The 25,484-nt window shown below is 39.2% G+C and overlaps 1 protein-coding gene across 7 annotated transcripts in view; it reads left to right on the top strand.

The window, feature by feature from the left end:
- RSH1 (RELA/SPOT homolog 1) overlaps positions 1-25,484 on the top strand; it is a 232,625-nt gene that overhangs the window by 40,007 nt on the left and 167,134 nt on the right. For all 7 annotated transcript variants that reach the window (XM_089419586.1, XM_089419589.1, XM_089419587.1 and 4 more), the window contains 2 exons: positions 16,283-16,390; positions 16,535-16,632. In XM_089419586.1, the coding sequence (XP_089275712.1) occupies positions 16,283-16,390; positions 16,535-16,632 (206 nt within the window). The remainder of the gene's footprint in view (positions 1-16,282; positions 16,391-16,534; positions 16,633-25,484) is intronic.

Here is a 25,484-nt window from a genome sequence, read left to right as displayed (position 1 = left end):
TTTTATTGTTTTTCTATTGTATTTCCTTACTACATGTTAACCTCCAAATTTGCCTATTGCTATTGAAGTGTTAAGAGTAGCTAGTTTTCATCAGAGTGGTATTTAGAGTTAGTTTTCACACACATTAGAGTTCACTCTTGTGGAGATCAGATACAATTCCTTTAGTGATTTGAGTTCATTTTAGAGGCAGAGACCTATTCATTAGTTCTGGAGGAAATTGCTATTTTTAGTAATCTACCTACTTTTTATGAGGCAAAGTTAGGAGGTTCGCAGGTCAAAGATGATTACATAGTTGGGATCCTTGCGGGTTCACAATGTCGATGAACTCTTTTGGGGCAACGTGAGAGGCACTGCTATTTCTAGTAGTTAGAGTTTCAGGGCTCACATTGATTTCAGGCATACATTTGGATTCCTTGCAGAAAATCTAATTCGATAAGCGTGATTCATCTACATGCAAGATGTTCTTTTTTTGGTAGTGTCTATTTTAGTTGTGCGATATTTGGCAGTGTTATCCTAGCTGTTCTTGACATTTTTTGTCTTTTCTTATCTTTTAAGGGGATTCCTATTTTCAGCAGGTATGGTTGCCATGTAGGACGACAAGTGGTAGAAGGTGAGGGCGCCATTTGGATGATATGTGGCAATGATTCTTAGTTGACCCCAGGTGCTTTGTTGGAAAAAAATTAGCAGTGGCCTAAACTTTAGCTCAATGCCTTAGTTCTATTTTCAGCTGAACGACTTATAAGCTATTCTTGGTAAAGTGAGGTCCCTTTCTTCTATATCTCTCTTTGGATAAAATTGAAAATTTATTAAAAGGGAAAAGAATAATTTTAGATAGGGTGACCTTGCATGAGGAAGTTATATATTTGGACAGCTAGTTTATTTTTAGTCCAGTGAACTCCACATGGAGGGTACATGAGCTGTAGAAAATTTTGCAATCTGGTAGCCCTCCCAGTTTTAAGTTTTTGTATAAGGTTTAATGCCCAAACCTAACATGACACATAGCTGATATAAATGTTAAACTTGCATTCAACTTAAAAGTTAAAACATAAGACTACTCTACTCTTTTTTTTTCCAGCTGATATGAAGGTAAAGACAAGCACACACACACAATTTTTACATAGTGATTTTGGTCTAATGACCCTACAAAAACCCACAAGGGGAAAACGGTCTTCAAGGAGGATTATATTGCTCTTAGGAAAATTTAATACACAGCAAAAACACAATAGACGTATCTCCCTTTTTTCTTGCTGATGTCACTGCCCAGGTTTACATGGAAATTCGTGCCTCACACAGTCAGCTATCTCAGCCTTGGATTTGCCTCGAATTCTGTGCCTACCATCCACTGACAGTGTGTCAGAAATTGTTTCAAACTAAGCAGAAAACTAACAGAAAATTCGTGCCTATTTTCTGACACTATGGCCTCGGGATTCATGCTGAAGGAGGCTTGAAATTTGTGCTGACAGCCACCGAAATCGCAGCAGGGATTGTCCTTGGAATTCATGCCAGAATTCCAGTCTAAATCTGCATGCTCAGCCAGCTGACAAATGTTCTCAAAATTTGTGACAAGAGACCTGTAGCTGCCTCGAAATCTGTGCACAGTCTGATTTCTCTGCCAGGAAACTCAGGCTGCCTAGAAAATCGTGCCAGCAGATTTTATTCTCACTCTTCTTTGGGATTTGAGCTCCTTGCTTTCTATAGAAATCTCATGCAGTTGCTGTAGTAGCCTCCTCCTTTGTGTTAGAAAATCAGAAAGGCCGAAAGATTTTCTTGTACTTGATAATTACTTGTGATGTTCTTGATTTCTTATTAGGTTCCTTTATATCTTCTTTTTTTTTAGTTCATCAAGCAATTACCAAAGCAATAGCACATAAATCAATGGACACCAGATATAGGCTCACAGCCAGGGCAAAACCCCTCTCTAGGGGAAAACCTAGTTAGTAATTCTTCCTTCAATAGTTTTCCTGAGATATTCCAAGATTCTAGACCTTGACACAAACTTTCCTCCACACCAAGTCAACCTTCTTCTTCCTTTGCAGATGATCCTACTTGACCTGGCAGCAGCAACAACAATAACAACACTTTCTTCGACCCAGCAACTTCGACTTTGCTTTGGAGACTTTGATCTTCACAGAAAGACGTTGATCCTCACTTAGAAACTTCGATCTTGGCTCAATACAGCTTCTTGAAGTAGCAGCATCCAACACTAGCAACTTCGACCTATAGCAGCAACAACATGCAACAACTGGCTACGACATCAACTAGAGAACTTCGATCTTCCAAACCATGGCACGAGAGAGAGAGATAGATGGACCAAAACTTTGATTTTCCTTCTTTCCTTCACCTAGACCAAACTCACACTACTTTTGCCTTCCTTCCTCTATTTCACACTTTTTTCCCAGCTTCAAGAGATATCGAACTTGCTTGTTGTGAGTGTGCTTCAAATGGAATTCGAACTGCTTCATTTATAGTCCTTTGGTGAGGTCGAATAGCCCTTTTCGAGGCTGACTTGATCATTTTAAGGTCGACTTGGTGTGGAGGCAACATAATTCATATTTGACTCAATACTTAAACCTTTTTACATGATTCAAAAGCCCAAGAAGGGTCTCTTTAAAAGTACAATGACTCTATTGACTCAGAGTAAATCCTAGAAGACCTCAATGGGGTCTTTGACCTAAAACATGATGACCCAAGCATGAAACCCATGCTTTAATAAGTCATAATAATAATAATAATAATAATTCTTTTGACAAGTACATTACATGATGACTCAAATACATTTAATGAAGATAGAACCTAGTTACATTTTCCAACACTTTGCTCCTTCTCTCCTTCTCTCAAATGCTCATGAGAATAATGAATGGGAGAAAACCCTTTTTTTTCCTTTTTTTCTTCTCAAATTGAAGAGAACCCTAACCCTTGAGATCAAATCGCTGAGATTAAAGCTCAACGCATTAGTTGAAGGGTGGAGATCATTTCCTCTCTTGACCCTTTCTCTCATGTGGTCCCCCTCAATTAATGAGTGTCCTAATTACCTTTTAATGTTTTTGTACCATGTGCACTTTCTCTCTCATAGTCACTTTTAAAACATAAAAGTCACTTTAATATTAAAAAGTGTACTTTGTACTCTTCTCATAAAGTCACTTTATAACACGAATGACATTAATATATTAAAGTACATAGTACATAACCCATAAAAAGTAACTTTCCTCCATGACATTAATAAAATTCATAATGTCACATGACAAAAAGGTCATTAATGTGTCTTCCTAGTCCAAAAAGATAAATGCACTAGGAAACACCTCCTTGGTACCCTTATTTTCAAAATGAGCTTGGGAAAATTTTGAAATAGGGTGACTTCACCTTATTTTTGGGTTTTCTTCAATTCAAATTGAGTTAAAGATGGTGCATGAGGGAATTTGAGCAAGGCACATGATAATTTTGGATCATCGCTTCATGAGTTAGGTACCTTCCTTAGTGACCTAAAGAAATCTATAAAATAAGGGCGTTGGGTTGTTGTTATGCAGAGTTTTCTAGTGAGCAGTGAGTAATGTTATCCATTCTTCTCTTGTTCTCTTCTCGCTACTTATACGTTGAGCAAAACATAATATTGTGATTAGTCTTGTTTTTGTCTCTATGATCCAACCAATCTCTTGACCAATACAAAGATAAAGTTTGACTATGCCTTTTCTTGTAGCTCTTAACTTCTTGATGCAATATTTTATGTCTTATGCAGTGGCTTGGACTTCTTTCATGACTTTATTATGATTATATTAGTCACTTAGAGTGCATATTCTTTCTTTCTTTTCCCTCACATTTTGTTGTTACAAATTGAAATTCTCATTTTATTTATCAATATTCTCTAGTCTTTGGCTGTTTGTGCGCATCCCAAATACCGTTTTCTATGTGCTGGTTTCTTATATTAACACACAGATTTTAAGTGATTTTCGATGCATAAACACTAGGGACACCCCCCCGAGATCTAAAAAGAGAAGCAATGAGCTAGTGACCTTTGGGCTTATTTTTCTATTTTAAATGATAAAATTTTTCGAGGATATAAATTCCATCAACATCAGAGGCCCATCTCTTCTTGAAAACATCTTCAAATTAGTCAAAGTCACTAATGCTAGTTGGAGGAAGACTAAGGTACCATTCCCTAACATTCCCCTCAAAGGTCAAAGCAAATCACATCATCACTACATCTTCATCATCAATCCTTTGAGGGCCAACTTCCAAAAATAAGTTTTCTACATGGATTTTAGCACTTCCTTTGAACTTTGGTAGCCATTCATGATACTTCTCAGACAAAGGATTAAGAATCCCACTAAAGTTCAAAGGCTTGAAAGCAACCAAATTCCACTTCTTAGGCCTAGGGGCATTAGCTTGAGTTTGAGTTTGATTTTGATTTTGGTTAGTGTTGGTATATTCATATTGTCAGGAAAGTGGTTCCTTTCAACAAGAGGGGAATGCTCTCGTTGATTATCCCTCTTAGCTGCGGCCCTAGTTATAGGAGCTATGATTTCTTCGTCGTATCTTTCATAATCAAGTAATTTAGGAGTCGCTAGAAGATGATCTATATTGTTGCTGTAATAATCACCTCTTCAAATATTTGAACCCAAGGAGGTAGATTTGCTCCTTCCTTGGCAATGGCACCAAAAATTTTGCCACACAATCTAACAAGGGTCCTAGGAGGGGTACCTAAGGGACAAATACTAGACCAAATGATTATTGGAGAATGTAACTAGTTTCGGTCTTCATAATTTGTACTATTTTATGAAAAGCAAAAGAAAAGAAAAAGAAAAATTATTATTACTATTATTTTTCTAGAAACACATGTTTTTCATGCTTCTAGGTTTAGAGTCAGAGTCAAAAGTCCTATTTGCAACCTATTGTAAAAGTTTTTTTTTTTTTGGTTAATTTCTTTTTTTTTTGTCGTTGTAAATGTAATTTTGGGATAGAAACCCCTCTTAGGTGCCAAGTCGGCCCTACTCCAATGGACATGTCTATTCGCACCCCTTCTGAACTATATAAATAGAGGGAAGATGTAGCTCATTTTGACACATACACTTGATGATTTATGGTCTGAACCTGGCAGAAGGACAAGGAGAAGTGGAGAGCCAAAGTTTGAAAGAAGGAAGTTCTTCTTAAGCTAGGGTTTGTGGAAGATCTGCCTTGGTACATCTCTTGTTGCTGGTTTATTGTTGATGTATTTGCTGGAAAGATGGAAGGCTTGTCTTGGCATCTAAAGGTGGAAGTTTTCTGTGGTTATGGGTCTTGGATATCTCATTTGTTCTGATTCTATAAGAAGAAAATTTTGCGGGTTTTCCCCTTGGAGGGCTTTTGCCTTGGCTTGGAGCCTATATCTTGTGTTCTTTTTTGTTTCTGTGATCTTCATTTTCATGTTATGGTAATTGTTTGATGAAAAAATAAGAATAAAAATTAATTAGAGAAAGCTAACCGATTTCACAAGAAATTACTATGAAATGAAAATCTAAATTAACTATAGACCTCTTGATTTTACAACATGGTATCAGATCAAGGTATGAAGATGGAGGCCTGAAGATCGCACTTTGTTGGCTTTTGGTTCAAGATCTAATGCATCTTTGAAGAATCTCTCTCCGTGAAAGAATCTCGATGATCTTCTATAATGATTTTTGTGGAAAATGATCTCGAATATGGGGCTTTTTCTAGATAAATCAATGGGGCGAAGTCCGTGTGATGTACAATGGTCTATATTATATTGTTTCTATGAATGCTCGAATATATTATACCTGTAGCATCTCATCGGTGGACCTGTGGCTTATACCTTTATACAATATGGCCTGCATTTTTTGTGGTATATGGATCAGATCATATCGCTCTTTGTTTACATCGCATTATGTAACAAAAGTATCATTTCTATGGCTCGTGGTTCCTTGCTTTGTCATCGCTTGACTTTGACAAATGCATTTATATAAACTGTGATAACTGTGATTTCATTCTAAATATCTCGTTGGCTACAATAGGCCGTACCTTTGATGGTTCTCTATCTCTGCAGTCACAATATGTAATTATACACATTCTTTTGAGATGATTCAGATTATAGTGACATTGCATCGTAGTTTTTAAGAAACCTTTGCATGGCGCCTGTGGTTCATTAATGACACGAGTCTATGTATCGCAATTTCTTACTTGACATTTGGTTTGGTTTGAAATTAAGTCATATACCTTCTGTGGATGGCTCGCTCAATCTGAAAGGCTCGCATTGATGATTGTAACCCCAATGTTTCTAAGGAAAGACGCTTGATATATATACTATGATGGCTTGCACAAACGAGAGTTCACATATACATAACTCTGGTTCTTGTAACTCGCTTTTGACTACATACAGTATGAAGGATCCCTTAGTATAGGTTGCATAGTATGGATTGTAACATCATCATATCCTGTATGTCGGATGGTTTGAGAACTCATAAAATTGCATCAATCTTCAATGGCATTGACTCTATGACATCAAAAGAGACGCTGATTTTTAAAGAGATTATGGTCAGATACATTATGGCTCGCTCCATTTGTGCATAGTCTTGCTCTACTTAGTGAGACTGCAATTTAGAGTATATGATTCTGTTCATTGGATATGGATCTACATAGTGACAACGAAATTTTGTTTTACTATATATATTACAATGATTGTGTAGCAATCATGGAATAAAGCCGACCTACCTTTGAAGTGTGTCAAAAGAAATAAGAATTGCTATGTGATAAAATGAAGACATATAGGAATAAAGCATAATCTGTTAGGAATTAGGAGTTCGCTGAAGAGCTCTTGATCTGTATGTTACATCACTCTAAAATGACTTGCACTTATGCCTAGGATCTCTTTAAAGTAGACCAGTTTGCATTACATCGACTTGATCATGGGTTTGTCATAATTGTGTGACCATACAAAGCTTGTAGACAAACACCGGGTCAAAAATATACCTTGAGACTTGAACACTCATATATGGAGGAGTATGTTAGAGGCATTAATTTAGTGAAGACACAACTTGTGTACTTGTGTCCTGGTCACATTAGTCCGAGAGTGGAAGTTGCGTATAAAGCTAAGGATAGACATAACAATGATTTCTTATGACAATGATCTCCAAACTTGTGTTAAATACTTCTACATTGCTTTGGATTGTGAGATCAAGAAGTTGTGGAGCATGTCCTTGAAGAACAATCTTTGCAATAAGACATAAGGTAAAGTAAAGGTGCAAAGGTATGTACAACTTGTTTTATGTGCATTTTCATGTTATATGATCATTAGAAAGGGTTTGTTAAGTAATTAGGGTTTTGCAAATTACTTTGCATGATAAGAATCTAGGGTTTGTAGATCTTACATTTTTGAAGGTTTTTGGTGTGTCTGGAGTTTATAAATCCAAGATAAGACTTGGTTTGGAAAACCCTAGAATAGTGACAACCCTAACCCTAATTGATTGTTCCCTCTAAAGAAGCCCTAGCTCTTGAAAAATAACATCTAGGGTTTGCAAATTTAATTTTTTTAGAAGAATCTAGGGTTTATGGTAGAAGTAAAACCCTAGCAAGGGTTGAATTGGATAAAACCTAAGGTTTGACATAAAAAAAACCTAGGGCTGATGTTTCTGCTGAAAGTAAAAATCCTAATAAGGGTTAGATTAAGAAATATAGGGTTTGTAGCTAGAACCCTAGAAGTACACCCTCTAAGATACCATGGAAACCCTAGATTGACAAAATTGACATCATGCTCTTGTCTTTGTATATTTTTGCTTGGTTGTACTTGTCGGTGAAAATTGCAGGTACGTAATAAAGGAAGCAAGACGAGAAGGACGGAAGATCAAAGCAAAGCAAGACTCATGCTTGATGATGACTCCTTGATGATGATGAGCATGATGGAAAGAGGGAACTATAAGGACCCTGATGAACATGATGTTGAAGCTTCTAGCTGATGAGTTCATTCCATAACACATTGATGATTAAAAGATGAAGCAGAACCTTGTTGCAATATGAAGATAAAACATGCAAAGGAATGCTGACTTTAGAGGGAGCAAGTAGCAATTTTAACATGACACTTTGACTAGAGGATGTTATAATTTGGAAAATCTAATATTGATGATCTACATAGGATATGACTTGGCTCCCTGGTAAGGCATATTGCCAAAGCATGTGAAGAGGCTGGAAGGAGAGTTCGTTTGATGATATCGATCAACATTAGATATGGTCTCCTGAAGAAAGAAAGAGTTGACAATGACAACTCCAAGGAAGAAGATATTGTAGTTTGCTGATTAGTTCATTCCATGGGCACTTTGATTGAAAAGTGAAAGCATAGAGAGTTTTTCTTTGTACAATAGGGAAAATGGACCATGCGGAAGGTTATTGATATTAAAGGAAACAAGTATAATTTGACAAGAGGCCATCATGTTGAGATAATCATGATATTTATGTTTTGATATTGGTTATTTGGTCGGTATATGGTTTTGCTACCTGGAAGAATGTTGCAAAAATTCATAATGGTAAGGACTCGATTCAAAGAATACATGGATTGAGTGGATGTTTTTGGTAATCCTTGAAGGATTACATGTTCAAGATATCTACATCATCTTGGGATTGAAAGGTAGCAGTACAAAAGGATAACCTGATGTTTTGATGACGTTGAAGATTACTTTCATGATTAGAGGGAGCTATGATGAGCTCTACCTTGATTGGCTCAATATAATGCCTTTGTTGATGATGACTAGAGGAAAGTGATATGAAAGGTTGTTGCCAGAATCTTGTCACAGTTTGGTTCCAGGAAGATGAAAGCTCATTTTGATGAGATGCGAAGAAAAGGAGGAACCATGCAGCTACTTGAAGATCTTCGTGAGGGACTAGTAGCTGATATATTGATGAAGACATGCTAAAAGAACTTGTGGTTACGACTTCTCAATTAGGAGGAAATAAGGAATCTTCTCAATGCTTTAGAGGGCGCAGTGTTATAAGGACCAGACCAAACCGGACTGGTCGGTTCAGACCGGTGACTTGAACAGTTTTTGTCGTGTTCGGTATGGTAGAGCCACGTAGAACGCAACAAGTGGGGTCGGTTTTGCTTTTTTTCTTTTAATGTTTGTCTTAGCTGGGCACTAGCCCATAATAGGTGCCTAATATTCAAGCATATGGCCCTACTATTGCTATGTATTTCATGGTAATGTTAAATTCTTAAAGTAAAAGTGACATTCTCATTTATCTTTCATTTTCATCCTTTTACTTAAATTTTTAACATTAGCATGAAATGACTCCGGATGTTTGAGAGTGGTTTTGACATCATTGGATTTCATATGGAGAAAGTAGAATTTTAGATCTCGCTCAAAATCCAACAGACTTAACAATTTTCTAGAATTTCAGGATTGGGGGGATTGTAACGCTACATTGGATTTTCTCATGCACGAGGGTATGGAACTAGTATTTAATCAAGAGCACGAAGCCCTGTATGTACCTTGATGTTAGTGGCATTGGTTGTTGAACTCCTCTATCATGAGCCTACTAAAAAGAATACCTATCACTCAAACAAAATCTTGATTTGACCTGCTATGATTTTTCTATCTTATTTTAATGCTTATATGGTGATATTGGTGCCAAAGATCCCAATATAGGCAATAATTTTGATGATATGTAGGTATTTGTTGTAGCATAATTCTTTTTGGATGCTAGAGGCCATGTGGAGCTTGTTTGCTGATGTATTTTTGGTTTAGAGATGGATTGCACTTGGTGCTATTTTGGTTATGTGCACCCATACATGCTATATAAATGAGAACTTTTGCACATGAATATGGATGCACATGAATATATATGTTTTTCTTTAAAATTTGAATATTTTATGTTTTTTGGTTAACCGGTTTTTTGGTTCGGTTTTTTATTGGTTTTCGTACGGTTCTAACCGGTTCTCAGTCTCGAGGGTGTACCAGTTCAATGACCGTTCCAGTTCTAATAACTATGAGAGGGAGTAAGAAGTCTCCTTAAATGTTTATAAAGGAGCAAAGATCTATTCCCTGATCAAGAGGGTATGAGGATCTCCTCTCTTGTTGAGAGTGAGATGGACATTATATTCCCTTGTTCATGTGCCATGCACTAGGCCAGGACTAATATCCGTACGCCTAGTGAAGGCCATGGAGGGAGAATGGGTTTTGAAGGACTGGACAAGCATCTGAGATTGATACTCCTCGAGGATAAAGAATCCAAGTTAGGATGTGGACCGTCACTCTTTGAGGATTGGACAAGTATCCAAGATAAGAGTGGTCGAAGAGGATTGGAATTCTTTGAGGATGGGTAATCCAAGATAAGAATAGTCCTAAAAGGACATACCTAGTGAACATCTAGATGGGGTATGTGCCTTAAGAGGTAGTGTGGTGTCTCACGTAAAGCCTCCCAACATTATGCTCTGATGTAATAGATCTTGTCAGTTAAAGGCCTTACTATGTTGACAATGTTGGTTATGATATTGATGCTTAAAGATGGCTTATCAATCCCATTCTTCTTATGAGAATATTTTAGATTGAGAATATCCTTGTACCGAGTGTACAATTATGAATACCTCCATAGTTAAGAGGGAGTGTTGGAGAATGTAACGAGTTTCGGTTTTCATAATTTGTACTATTTTATGAAATGCAAAAGAAAAGAAAAAGAAAAAATATTATTATTATTTTTCTAGAAAAGCATGTTCTTCATGCTTCCAGGTTTTGAGTCTAAGAGTCAAAAGTCCTATTTTGGACCTATTGTAAAAGAAAAAGAAAAATGATTATTATAAATTTTCTATAAAAGCATGTTCTTCATCCTTCTAGGTTTTGAGTCAGAGTCAAAAGTCCTATTTTGGACCTATTGTAAAAGAAAAAGAAAAAGGAAATTTTAAATGTAATTTTGGGATAGAAACCCCCCCTCTAGGTGCCAAGTCGGCCTACATGTCAAGTCGACCTTATCCCAGTGGACGTGTCTATTTGCACCCCCTCTGAGCTATATAAAAAGAGGGAAGATGGAGCTCATTTTGACACATACACTTGATGATTTGTGGTCTAAAACCTCGAAAAAGGGACAGAGAGAAGTGTAGAGCCAAAGTTTGATAGAAGGAAGTTCTTCTTAAGCTAGGGTTTGTGGAAGATCTACCTTGGTAGATCTCTTGTTGTTGGTCTCTTGCTGATGGATCTGTTGGAAAGAAGGAACACTGAAGTCTTGTCTTGGCATGTAGAGGTGGAAGTTTTCTGTGGTTATGGGTCTTGGATATCTGATAAGAAGAGAATTATGTGGGTTTACCCCTTAGAGGGGATTTACCCTGGCTTGGAGCCTATATCTTGTGTTCTTTTTTGTTTTCGTGATCTTCATATTCATGTTATGGTAATTGTTTGATGAAAAAATAAGAATAAAACTTAAAGAAAACCAGTTGATTTCACAAGCAATTACTATGAAACGAAAATCTAAATTAACTACAGATCTCCTGATTTTCCAACAATGACAACAATGGGACAAAGACCCACTATCACCTGAGTAAGTGTTCTTTGCTCTTTACAGACTTTCGCAGATGGGAGAAGTCCCAATTTGAAGGAAATCACTTATAATGATAGGATCAAGGACTAGGTATGAAGTGATTTCCAAAGGCCCATTCAAAGGAGAGGCTCAACTATGGCTTGATGAAAGAAAAGCTATACATGAAAGACCTAAGAGGAGAGTCAAGACCTATGTTTGTGAATATTCAATGATGATGAGTATGCCTACGATGGAGTTCCAAAGTGACGCAATACTTCTCTAGGGAATTTGCAGGATGATTCTTCTTCAAAATAGGGTTTATGCTCCACTAGAGAAACCTAGGAAGAAACCTATGTGAGACCTAGGGTTTCAGATTAATTGTGGGAGGTATTCCTCATATGTACTCACTAGGTCAAGCTAGGATAAGGAAAATGTCAAGAATGATTGATTTCTTAGAGTTTTATGTGCAAATGACCCTCAAGAAAATATCTCAACCTATGACGTTGAAGATGAGCTTCCAAAGTCAGATCCAGGGCTTGAGATTTCTCATAAACTGATCGTAGGAATTGCTCCAAAACAAGAGAACCACTAGAAGAGACACCAACGTAGAAACCTATCCAGATGGATTTGAAAGATCACTCCTCTAATACAATTCACAAGCAGCCCTAGCTAAGTCATCTAGGAAAGGAGACGAAAAATTTAGGAGGAGAAAAAGAGAAAGAAAGGTTGATCACCAAATCTTCTTTGATCAGTGCCTTACCCTTGGGCTATGAAGTCTATGTACTTCAAAATTCGGCTAAATCATTTATCGACGCTAAAAAATGACTAGCACCTACTTTAAAGAATTACCCACCCAAGATCTATGGACTTTCATGGAAGAAAAACAAGTTTAAATCCACTAGGAATATTCATCTACTTGTTATTCAATGAGCAACATGTGCAATTCCATAATCTAACAATCTTTTCAATGATTTTCAATAAATTAGGGTACAAAAGAACTAGCTAGTTGCAATAATTACACACATTAGACATCATTTTATGAAAAATCTTCAACAAAATCACTTACAAGATAACAAGAGATATATTCAATCCAAGATCAAGAAAGCAACTCCAAGATAAAATGAGTTTTGCTCCCAAAATTATTGAAATGCATTAAAATATCTCTAATAGACATCCAAGGGAAAAGTGCGAAATTCTCCTAGAGAAATAGATCCAAGTGTGATGATGATGATCTCTCTCAATGGGAGAGATCTAAATATATATGATCCTCTATCCTATTCGAATTAGCCTAAGATGCCCCTAAAATTATTTTAATGTGCAAAATAACATCTCTTTGGTGACAATCCCACCAAATAGCTCATAAAGTGAAGAATAATCCATCCAAAGTGAAATTGAAATGATGAAACAATGGTGTAGGAGGGTCGTTGGAGGGCCTTGTTGAGTCCTCAAGTTGCTATGATAGTCAAGGGGGTGGCCCCTCGATATCTAAGTAAAACATCATGTGGTGCTCCAAAGTGGCTCTAGGGCACAAGTAATGGTCTCATGGATCTCCTGATGAAAAATAAGCCTGCAGACTGCTCTAAATGAGGGCACGAAAGATGGTGCTTTCTCTCCCATGTCTCAAGGATGAGACAATCCTCCTCTAGGCCTTAGATCAACTGCTAAACCCTGTATATACTGCTAAGCCAGCTAGGGGTATTGTTGGTCCAAGTGCATCATCTCTCATATAATGTGGGGCAATGAACAAGCTATTGAAGGTGTTGAGGTTGCCCATGGCATGAGATAATGCTCTGTCACATGATGGAAACCCATGGCTCTCAACGCTTCCCCTACAAGTGTCAATATGATCCTCTGGTGGGCTTGGGCCCCAGTTAAGTTGCCCAACCCATGATGAAACCACCTGCCAATCCTGTATAAGATCCAATGCGTCTCCTCATCTTCAGGTATAATAATTCATTAATGCATCTAAGTGAATCAAGCTTATTAGTCAGGGGAACAAATGGAACTTCATAGTGGGTTACCCTTCCAAGTTTGGGGCTTTGAGCATTTAATAGTGTTACCTCTCTAGGTAGGATTGGTTAATAAACGACCCTATTAGGTGTTCTCAGCCCCTAAAGGGAAGGACATGTCCAAGTTATGTCCTTCAAGTGGTAGGTGTCATGTGACTGATGAGGTGGATCGGGACACATGAGTCTCAAGGCCAAATGCCATGGGCTCAAGGGTGGTAATGATGAGGGATGTCCACATATTTGCGTGTATGAATGTAGGAGGGAGCAATCGTGGTACATGAGTTGCCCCAACCTTTGTTTTTCCACCCTTCTTCATTTGCCTTTTGCCTTTTATTGAGTTTTATTTTATTTTATTGCTCAGGGCTCCAAGGGATGAGAGCATGCTATGTATGATATAACAATGATTAGCCCCTTCAAGTGTGGCATTTCATCGCCCAACAGGGGTTGGGACATACATGGGTTCCTTAATGATGCAGGGGGCACTCAGAGGGGCCCTAGGAACCAGGGTGATGACCATAATGATGAGGGGTAGAGCTCATGTTTGGCTTTTGCCCACGCGCTATTCTTTATTGTCTCGACCATCTTTTTCATTTTGTGGTATAATTTCCTTTTGTATGTGGCCATATTATGCTTTTATCCTTTTTTTTAACTGCATCAACCTCTAGGGCATCGTTCCAAGCTTGACCTAGACATGTGGACAAGGGGAGGGGGAGTACTAGAGCCTTGTGGACCCAATGGTCATGTGGACCTAGAGAGGGAAGATGATGAAATAGGACATGCAATGTACGAAGGGGAGTGAAAAATGTGGAACGGGAAAATGAGAGGTATTCATAATTACACAACGAGATACAAGGATACTCAAATTGAAATATTCTCACAAGAAGAGTCGGATTGATAAGCCATCATCAAGCATCAACATCATTACCAACATTGTCAATGTCAAGGCCTTGAATGACAAGCTCTAACTCTCCACTAGATTAGAGCACAATATCGGGAGGCATATATTTGGACACCATCACCACAGCCTCTCAAGGTACATACCCCATCCATATGTTCACCAGGTATCTCCTTCTAGGACTATTCTTATCTTGGATTCCTAATCCTCAAAGAATATCGGTCCTCTTTGACTACTCGTATCTTGGATACCCTGCGCTATCCTCAAAGAATATCGGTCCTTGGGACCACTTCCTATCTTGGATTCCCTATCCATCAAGGAGTATCGGTCCTGTTACCCGCCACTAGTGGGTGACCCAATTGGAGAAATTTTCTCCTAGATTTGTCTTCAGTCGGTAGCCCTTGACAGCCACCAGTGTAGCCGATGTTGTGCCAGATGTCTTCGCTCCCTGAGCTAGTCATATACTCCCTTGATCATCTGTCGAGATTGTATGTTTGAAGGTGGGCCATCCAATCCTAAAGGTATGTCTTTCATTGTGCAATCAGGTGCTTATGCTCTTTTTTCTTGGGCACACTTGAGTATGGATTCCTGGGTGACTTGGAAGGAGGAAGGGCTTTGACTGTAGTCTTGTTCCCTTACCTTAATTGGGGGGTTAATCCTCAACCCTAGTCCCGTGGGATCTCCCCTACTGGCTTGCAACTTTAGGATGGGCACTACTTGGGAAACCCTAATTTTGGTAGCACATGGCTATGATAATTTCAGACCACCTGTTGCATGAGCTAGGTGCCTTACTGAATCAAGAAATCTATAAACAAAGCATGCAGGTTAATTGTTAGGCAGAGTTTTTATTGAGCAGCTACCAGTGTTTCTTTTCCATTTTTCTCTTTTCCCATTTTCTCTTCTTTTCTTGACGCTGCCTATAGTCTGAACTGCGTATAATATTGTGATCACTCTTCTATTCAGTGACCAGTCTATATGATGCAGCCGTTCTCTTGAGAAATACAAAGATAAAGTTTGACTATTCCTTTCTTGCAGCTCTTTATCTTGTTGATGCAATATTTTGTCTCATTGTGCAGTGGTGTGGACATTTTTCATGCCTCTGTTTTGATTATAGCAGTCACCTAGAGGGCATATTCTTTCTTTTGCTGTTGCAAGTTGAAATTATTTCACTTTATTTAAGTGTCAATATTCTATGGTCTTTGGTTGTTTGCATACATCCCAAGGAGGATTTTTTATGTGCGGATCTTTTATATTAAGATGCAGATTTTCATCCCAAGGATGATTTTCTATGTCTGGGTCTGTTATATTAACATGCAGATTATAAGTGATTTCTAGAGCATAAACACAATGGATGCCCCCCTGAGATTGGAAAAGCACCAATCTGAATGGAGAAGCAATGAGCTAGTGGCCTTCGGGATTGTTGCTTATTATTTACTACTTAATTTTCTGTGCTACAGGTTTTGTAATCATTGCTGTTGTGTGGCGTAGTTTTTGATTAGGCAAATTTACACTTTTAAGGCCTAGACACTGAACTGCCCGCTTATTTCCTTTTGGAAGCAGAGCTTTTTAAGTAGCTTGCCTGGAAGCTACTCTTTTCTTTTTCTTTTTGAGAGCAGAGAAAGCTGACTTTTGTATGCTTGAATTAGTGAAGTTTTGTAATTGATCACTCAAATCATTAGTGATTCTGGTATATTGAGAATTATTGTATATTTGCAGCAGTTTTTCTTGGTTGCTCATTCTATTTTACTTGTCAAGTGCAAGTTTCTTTTTTCAGCTTGAAGGTAATGATTCCATAGAATGGCAAACCTAGGATCTTCTGAGATCAAGTTGTTTTTACCACTGTTCTGAACTTCTGATTAGTGAACATGGAATAACCTAAGTTCTTTAATGTTGGCAGTCAGAGCTTGAAACACTATCCTTCATGTACATAAATCCAGATAAATTTGCTGACCTGAAAAGAAGAGTTGAACAGCTAAACAAAGAACAGGAGAAGGAACTTTCTGAGGTTATTTCTTATGCCTTTTTATGAATATGGTTGTACGACTTCCTAGGATTTCTGGGCTCCAATATATTGGTGGCCTGTATGCGATCATTGTTGTGCAAAATATTATATGAATTAAAAAATTTCTTGCTGAGTCTGTTTCTGCAGGCAAAAAGAATGTTGGTGCAGAGAATTGAAGAAGACCAGTTTCTTGATTTCATGTCGATGGATGTTGAAGTGCTTTCAGTCTCTAAGGAGCTCTACAGGTTATTCTTTTATTCTTTTCGACATGCTATATGGTTAATGTGCAAAGATTAAATGTTTACTAAGAATTTGGTTAGAATATCCAATATAATAGAATATAAATTTTATTAAACTGTCCACAAGATCGGGTGTGCTATGGGACCAAGATGCTTACATAGTATCTTTCTAGTAGTGTCAAAATCCTCTAAGTGAATGTTTACTTACAGGCTATTCTTCTATTCTTTTTTACAGGTTAGGGTTATTGTACAAAGATTAAATGTTTACTAATAATGTGAATGGTAATATACAATACAATAGAATAGAAATTTTATTAAACTGTCTATGAGGCCAGCTGTGCTATTCCGTCAAGATGTTGGCACACACTATCTTTCTAGGCAGTGTCAAAATTCTGTAGGTAAGTTTGTCTATGCTAAAGAGACTGCAGAAAAGACTGCAAGAAGGAAAAGAAAGAGCTGACAAAACATAGGTTTGGTCTCTGATCATGATACAAAGGAGTATTGGACTAATCTGGATGCTGCCTCCTTTGTCCTGCTCTGGCCATTGTGTTGATTATCTATCTGTGTAGTTGTATTCTCACGAACTCCTTTCAACTTCTTCACATACATACATGGTTCCTTCTTTATTAGAAACCTTGTGGCCCACCTCCTTATAATCTTCAGGAGGTCATATAGTATGTTGATTCCTTCATGCCTTTATTTAGTATGCTAAGCTTATGCCTTCAAGTTTTCTTCATATGGAAGAGTTCTTTCTTCTTCAATCATGCTCATGAAGTAGACCATTCTAACCATTCTATCCACAATTAAGTGATAACATGATTTATCTATCTATTAAAAATTACCAAATGTGTGCATACCTCTTTCTTCATGTGGTCATCTAGACTTCCTTTAGCAACTTCATTTCCCTTGCTTGAAGATGGAAGAATACTTCAACTAAATTATCATGCTGCACATTTCTGTCATCATACCTTCATCTTTCCGAACTGTGGATTCCACACTACGTGGAATGTAGACCATCTATGTAACACTTGCTTCTTCCAAGTAGGGGTGAACCTTTTCAACAAAGATTCCGGTGGAGGAACTTGATGATCCTTATTCTGCAAATGCTTCTTTCTAATGATGATGTGATGAGCTTCTTCTTTTCTATCTAGTAAGATGATTGCTTCAACCATGCAAACCTCTGCTTCTACTATCCTTCTATGCTTTTAATAATGATGCCATCTCAATCACTGCTGCAGTGCATCCTTCCATAACTGCAATGCTTTCTCCCATGATTTGCTATCTTCTATAAACTGACAATGAACTAAATGTATGAGAGACCTTTAATTGTAGAGGTCTTTCACTTCTTCCTTCTTTGTTTTCTTCTCTTCCGGTTCTTCTACTTCTTCGGTCACATGGGATTCACTTCTTTCTTTCCTCTTCTTGTTGCCTTTCTTGAGTTTAGGATAATTCCTCTTGTAGTGCCCATATTCATTACATTCATAACGTTGAAATTTAGACATGTCAACTTTCTTTTGAAGTCTCTTCTGAGGCTCAAATTTCCCAACTTTTCCTTTCTTCCTTGACATAGCTGCAAATACTGCTCATTAGATTCAACGCCATTTTTTGCTTTTAATTTGGTTTCTTCAATCTTACCTAACGCCCATAGATCACTGAGTGGTGCAGCTTCCTTCTTTGCATAAATGCTTGATACAAAGTTGCCCCATTGGTCATTTCTGGATTTGACATTGTTTCTCCTAGCTCTTGTAGTTGACCTTTAATTTGAGTTACCTTCATGAGATATGAAGCTACTTGTTCTTCCTTTGATACTTTCCTTTTGTATAATTCGGTTCTTAAGGATATATTTCCCCAGCTGTACTTACAGAGTATAGCTCTACCAATTTGTCATAGATCTCTTTTGATGTCTTCAATTTGGCTACAAAGGGAATGAGAGAATCCTAGATGGATTCAATGAAGATTCTTTGAGCCCTTATTTCTACTTTCATATATTTAGATAATGCTTGAGATTGTTCTTAAGGAGGCTTTGTGATGTAGCTCTTGATATAATCAAAGAATTCATTTTCTGTGAGAATCAAATCTATTCTTTTCATCCATGCAAGGTAGTTTGATGTCCCAACTAGTTTATTGTTCACCTTGCAGAAAGTAGTCATTTGATTTGTAGGTTGAGACATGAATATAAAGTACTACTTGAATGTCTCCTTGAAGATGATGTCTTCCACTAGAGTATGAGATTTAGAATGAGGGAGGGATGATCTTCCTTCTTCAAAATGACAATGCTTTTTCTTCAAGATGAGGAGGGATATTCTTCTTGCTTCTGAAAATGCTTTAACTGTGTAAAGTCCTTGCTTTGAGATGGAGATAGGGTCCTTGAGGACTTATTTTATTCTTTCAAGAGTTCTTTCTGCAAGATGATAGGGTCTATGTGATGTGATGACTAGTTCTTCTTGATGCTCTTCCTCTTATATTCAACCCTTATGTATCCTTTTTCAATTGAGTGATCTTCATGCTGCCTTTCCTTGTTACCTTAGCTCTGATACCATGTTGAGAAATCTAGGGCAGCTTGATTAGGAGTGATTTCTTTTTTACTTTGATAACTGCTTGTGATGTTCTTTACTTTAACTTGATGTACTTATAATTAGCTTCTTCTTCTCTTGATTATTATAGTGTTCTTATCATCAAACAACTACAAAAAACATGAAAATCAATAGAACAAATGGACACAAGATGTAGGTTGCTAGCTAGGGCCAAAACCTCTCCTAGAGAGGAAAAACCATAAGAAATTCTTCTCTTCTTATAGAAACTTCAATGACGAATTCCAAGACCCTTTAGACTCAAGACTGAGATCCCTCCAAGACCAAGTCAACCTTCTGTAGACGAGTTTCTATTTCACAAAGTCAACCCAAGTCAGATTTGCACAACTTCAAATGACGAATTCCAAGACCTTTAGACCCAAAGATTGAAATCCCTCCAAGACCAAGTCAACCTTTTGTAGATGAGCTTCTCTTTCACAAAGTCAACCCAAGTCAGATTTTCACGATTTTGACCCCTGTAACAAATTTTGGCCTCTATTGCAGGTCTGCAACTCTTCGACCCTCCTGCAAGTGCTGCAACTTCACACGTGTGGGAGAATGTTGAAGTTTCTAAATTTACTTTGTTTAGAAACCCTTCATGCACTTTTCCTGATTTATTCCTACCTACTTTCTATTTCTTCTTTTAATAAGTTATTTACAAAGTAAATACTGAAAATAAACACTAATGCATGCTCAACATATTATAGATCAGCAACTAAAAGAGACAAGAACAAACACACCACATGACACCATTATTTTTGGACCAATGTCCCCAGAAAAACGCAATGCGGGATAACCGGTGCAACGATCTGAGGGTTATCTTATTAAGCAATATTAGAGTACAATCTGGGTGCTGAAACTGGCCTACCCAACAGAGAATTTCCTTAGCAACTATACCTCACAGTTTGAGAGAAATCTCCTGGCTGAAACCTCGGGAAAAACCTTTCGGCAGTTCCTCAGCACAAAACTGCTTTGCAACCCCATTGTCTGCCCAAACTGGACTGCGTCAACCCCTCTCTGTCTCACGCTGGCCCTGCGTTAGCCCCAGGAGGCCTTACATTAGTTGCGCTAGCCCCTCTGGTGCTTTGCGCAACACTTGGCTGCCTTTGCGTGGCCCTGTGTGAGCCCTTCTTGGCTCTGCGTCACCCTCCTTGGCTGCTACGCTGCTCTCCCAACACAATCTCTGCCTTCTCTGTTTCTCTGTACTCGATGCCCCTCCGCTGCTCTCCCAATCACTGATTCTATCTCTCTTAGCAAACACCGCTCTAGAGAATAGAATGACTGATCATTTGGTGTACTCTCAAAGTGACCTTCAAGCCTCCTCTTATACTTTTCCTGTTGACATCTCAACGGTCGAGATTAAGTCCCTAATCAACGGCTAAGATTAGATCTGGTTTGATCCATGTCTTTTGGACCATTCTAACACAGATTCATATTAATACACATTAATATTTTATTTTCTCTAAGTTTAGACTTAGGGACTCCATTAAAAATATTAATTATTTTAATATCTTCTGATCTATTTAGAATCTGCCCAAACCTTTTCTGGGTATTGGAGATCTCATGTGCCCCAACCTCTCCACTAAATTTCGTGGCTAGAGCACATCCAATGCTACCCTAAATCAACACTCCCTCTTAGCGAGGACTGTGCTCTAGCAATACTCCTCACTGAGTATTACTCTGATCATCCAGCATCGGTACTTGTGCTGAAGCTAGGCCTTCCTACCCAACATCCTCTGCACCGCTGCCTCCTGTATTGCTGCCCATGGTTCTGCCATTGCCACTACTGCATTTGTACGACAACTCCCTGTGCATCCGTGTTGCTGCTGGTCCTTTCTCCCAGCATTGCATCCGCACTGCACCTCCTCTCATCATGTTGCATCGTGCTGCCCACTGCTGCACTGCAACTCAGTCATTGAGAAGTAAGTAACTGATCTCCCAACTGACCTCTCTGTTGAGCTAGAAACACCCACTGATGCTGAAGCTCCCTCTGCCGCTGACAAGTGCTCCCTCTCTGACCTCTGCGTTGCTGCAACAACTCTCTTGCATCTCGCACTGTTGCACACCTCTCTGTGCCTTCTTGCACTGGTGCAACACTCCTGTGCCTCTCGCACTATGCAGCCTGCTAGCTCTGCGCTCACTTGGGACTCTTGCACTGTAGCTTTCTCTGCCACTTCATCCGCATCTGTCTCTACCCACCCAGACAGTCCTGCTTCTCCTTTTGGGGCTCCCGTAGCATGGTCTAATCCAAGAGGTTGGGTACCTTAAGGATCCTGCCCCTCATCCCCTGTAATCCTCCTGACTACAGCTCGATGTCTCCCCACTTTCGCTTAAGTGGTGCGTGTGCACTCATGGCACAGTCTTTGTCTGTCAAAACTTCCTTCTCTGCCCGTGCTGGTGCTGCCTTAGTCTCGGAAGACTCTCCCTTACTCTTCTTCCTTGGGCACTGGGTCGCATAATGACCCATCTCCCCACAGTGGAAGCACTTGATCTTGGAGAGATCTTTCTTCTTCTGCTTCTCTTGCTTTCCCTCAAATGCTAGGGCCACATCCTCCTCCTCCTACCGAACTTTGATCCCTTTACTGCTGCTACTTGTCTTCGACTGCCATCTGATCTCTTCCAAGCGAAGAGCTGCCCACATCTTGTTCCAAGGTAGGAGAGTCCCTCTGCCCAGGATTCTCTGGACAAACACTTCCCAATATTCTGAGACAACATTTAGGGCTGTCCTCACCATAAGCTCCTGATCTGGTGTCGCTCCTATAATAGTCAACTGGTCTTGGATCTCATTTAGTCCTCCGAGGAAGGTGTCAATCGATTGACTCTTCTTCATCTGATATGACCTCATCTGGTTCTCGAGCAACATTCTTCTCTGCATAGAAGAATGCTGGTACAGGTTATTGAGAGCCTCCCACATCTCAACTGCCGTTTCCTTCTCGGCTATATGTGGTACCACATGATCCTTGACTTCATAAAGGATAATGCACTTGGCCCTTGTCATCGCCTCTTCGTACTTGTCGTTATCATTGGGGTCGACTGGGATAGCTATAACCTTCAAGGCGAAGTTCTTGGCACGATTCTTGTCAAGCACTGATAAGATTCTGGCCTTCCAGACTGCGAAGTTCAATGCTTCGTCCAGTCTATCCTAGTCTCTTATCCCATGTATTGCCATGATGATCCTCTACTTCCCTTCTGGAAGTTCTTTGTTCGACTCCTCTGAGTCTCTACTTCCCATTTGGAAGTTCTCTTCTGGACTCCCTTTGAGTCCTGATTTCCCTCCTGGAAATCCTTTTGCAGCTTGTCGAGATGCCCCCTACTCTAATCGTCTTGTGCAACTGCACTGGTAATCCAGGTTCCTCGGCTAGAAACCCTCGGTAACAACTCCTCTGGCCTTGCTCTGTCAGGTAATGTTATGACTATAGTACCTCACCAACTCCACTCTGCAACCTTTTAGACTCCAGTTTCTGCCTCTTTGTGAACTGCATCAACCCCTCTCTGCCCCACGCTGGCTCTGCCTCACCCCATATTGGTCTGCGTCAGCCCTGGGATGCCCTCCGTCAGCCCTCTGGCCCTCTGCGTCAGCGACGCTTGCCTCTCTAAGGCTCTGCGCAGTTGCCAGCTTCTTCTGCGTGGCTCTGGCTGGCTCTGCGTCACACTTCCTTGGCTTCTGCGCTGCTAGAAACAACTTCTGTCTCCTTGGGACAACTGTTTTCTGTTGCTATTGCTCCGCTCGGCTGATGTCTTTTAGTCCTCCTGTGATCTGTAATCACGCTCTGATACCATGTTGAAGTTTCTAAGTTTACTTAGTTTAGAAACCCTTCATTCACTTTTCCTGATTTATTCCTACCTACTTGTTATTTTTTTTAACAAGTTATTTACAAAGTAAATACTGAAAATAAACACCAGTGCATGCTCAAAATATTACGGATCAGCAACTAAAAGAAACAAGAACAAACACACCACATGACACCATTATTTTTGGACCAATGTCCTTGAAAAAACCCAATGCGGGAAAACTGGTGTAGCTATCTAAGGGTTTTCTTATTAAGCAATATCATAGTACAATTTGGGTGCCGAAACTAGCCTGCCCAACAGAGAATTTCCTTAGCAGATATACCTCACAGTTTGAGAGAAATCTCCTGGCTGAAACCCCGGAAAAAACCTTTCGGTAGTTCCTCAGCACAAAACTGCTTTGCAACCCCAGCGTCTACCCAATCTGCACTGCGTCAGCCCTTCTCTGTCTCATGTTGGCCCTGCGTCAGCTCTGGGAGCCTCTGCTTCACCTGCGCTGGCCCCTCTGGTGCTTTGCGCATCACTTTACTGCCTCTGTGCGGCCCTGCATGAGCCCTTCTTGGCTCTGCGTCACCCTCCTTGGCTACTGTGCTACTCTCCCGGCACAATCTCTGCCTTCTCTGTATCTCTGTACTCAATGCCCCTCTGCTGCTCTCCCGATCACTGATTCTATCTCTCTTAGCAAACCTCGCTCTAGAGAATAGAATGACTGATCATTTGGTGTACTCTCCAAGTGACCCTCAAGCCTTCTCTTATACTTTTCCTATTGACATCTCAACGGCCGAGATTAAGTCCCTAATCAACGGCTAAGATTAGATCTGGCTTGATCCATGTCTTTTGGACCATTCTAACACATATTCATATTAATACACATTAATATTTTATTTTCCCTCAGTTTAGACTTAGGGATTCCATTAAAAATATTAATTATTTTAATATCTTCTGATCTGTTTAGAATCTGCCCAAACCCTTTTTGGGTATTGGAGATTTCATGTGCCCCAACCTCTCCACCAAATTTCGTGGCTAGAGCACATCCAATGCTACTCCAAATCAACAGAGAAGGAGGCTATTTTAGGGCTCTTTACCTCTTCGCTTGGCTTGCTTCTTTCTTCTAGACAAATAGACTTCAAAACTTGCTTCTTTTCACTAGATTTTCAGCTGTTCTTCGAGATCCGGAATTTCGTCCTTGTAGCTGCAGAAACCTTGGATTTTCCTTCGCACATGTGAGAGATAGAGAGTAGAAATCAGATTTTCAGCCTTCTTTCTTTCTTCTATATCTTTGCTTATCCTTTTGTCTCCTTTTTCTTGATCGAACTTCCTTGGATCTTCTTCAAATGAGGTCGAATGTCTCTTATATATAAGATTTCTTGGAGCTCAAATAGCCCTAAATAGGGCCAACTTCTTCTTTGTAGGCTGACTTGTTCTTGGAGGGATATTTTGACACATTTTGACTCAAAATAAATTCTTTTGACTTATTACAAGATGCCCAATAGGGTCTATTACATATGACAATAACTCGTTTGATTTTATGACTCTATGACAAAACCTAGAAGCACACAATGGGTGCTTTGATCTAAAATAACTTGACCTAGAGCATGAAACCCATGCTATAAAATAAATAATAATTTACTTTTCTCTTTTACATCAAATACATAAAATCAATAGTACATAAAATATTATGAAGATCGAACCTTGTTACACATTTCAACACCTCTGAGCCAAATCAAACTGCCTTTATGAGGCTTTGCTCAAGCCCCTAACCTCTTGGAGAATAAACTTGACCTCCTCTCATTGCCTCTCCGGAACTAGAAACTCCTTCGAAAATCTGCTACTCTGCCTCCTTCGAAATCTGCTACTTTGCCCCTCTGCCACCTGCTACTCGATCACTGGCTTGATCTCACTGTTGAATCACCTTCTACTGGAAAATGAAACTGCGTTGATCACTGAGTATCTACAATTGGTGTGTTCTCCATCTACCCATTAACCTCCTCTTATAATCTCTAGTCGAGTCTTCAATGACGACGATTAAATCTTAATCGATGTTTGAGATCATCTCTAAGTCGATCCGTGTGAGTTTCTAGAGAATTATCACCTTTCTCAATTAATTCCTATTAATTAACCCATTTTCCTAGGTTAGACATAGGAAAAATTAAAATGATGGTCAATTAATATAATTGAGCTATTTTTAGGTGGAATTTCTAGAAACAATTTTTAGGTTTTGGGGATCTCATGTGTTTTAGCCTCTACACAAAGTTTGAGACTAGAACACCATCTGATGCTACAAAAACTAACACTCCCTCTTAGCGAGGAAGGTGTACTGGTGCTGCATTGCTAAAACACCCTGTCTCTGCATCGTCCTCCCATACATGCTGCTGATATCTGACAACTATAGCTACCTACCACTGTCCATCAACCACTGCGCTAACTCTGATTCATCTGCTACTAGATGTAGCTGAACCATGCCGCATCTGTGCTGCTGTTGACACTGCACTGTACAAC

This window comes from Pinus tabuliformis, chromosome 4_1 (genome assembly GCF_031772625.1).
Source record: "Pinus tabuliformis cultivar Carrire ecotype Pingquan chromosome 4_1, CPIR1, whole genome shotgun sequence".
NCBI lineage: Eukaryota > Viridiplantae > Streptophyta > Pinopsida > Pinales > Pinaceae > Pinus > Pinus tabuliformis.
The sequence above is the reverse complement of the archived record's forward strand: the minus strand, read 5'-3'. Positions and strand labels throughout refer to the sequence as shown.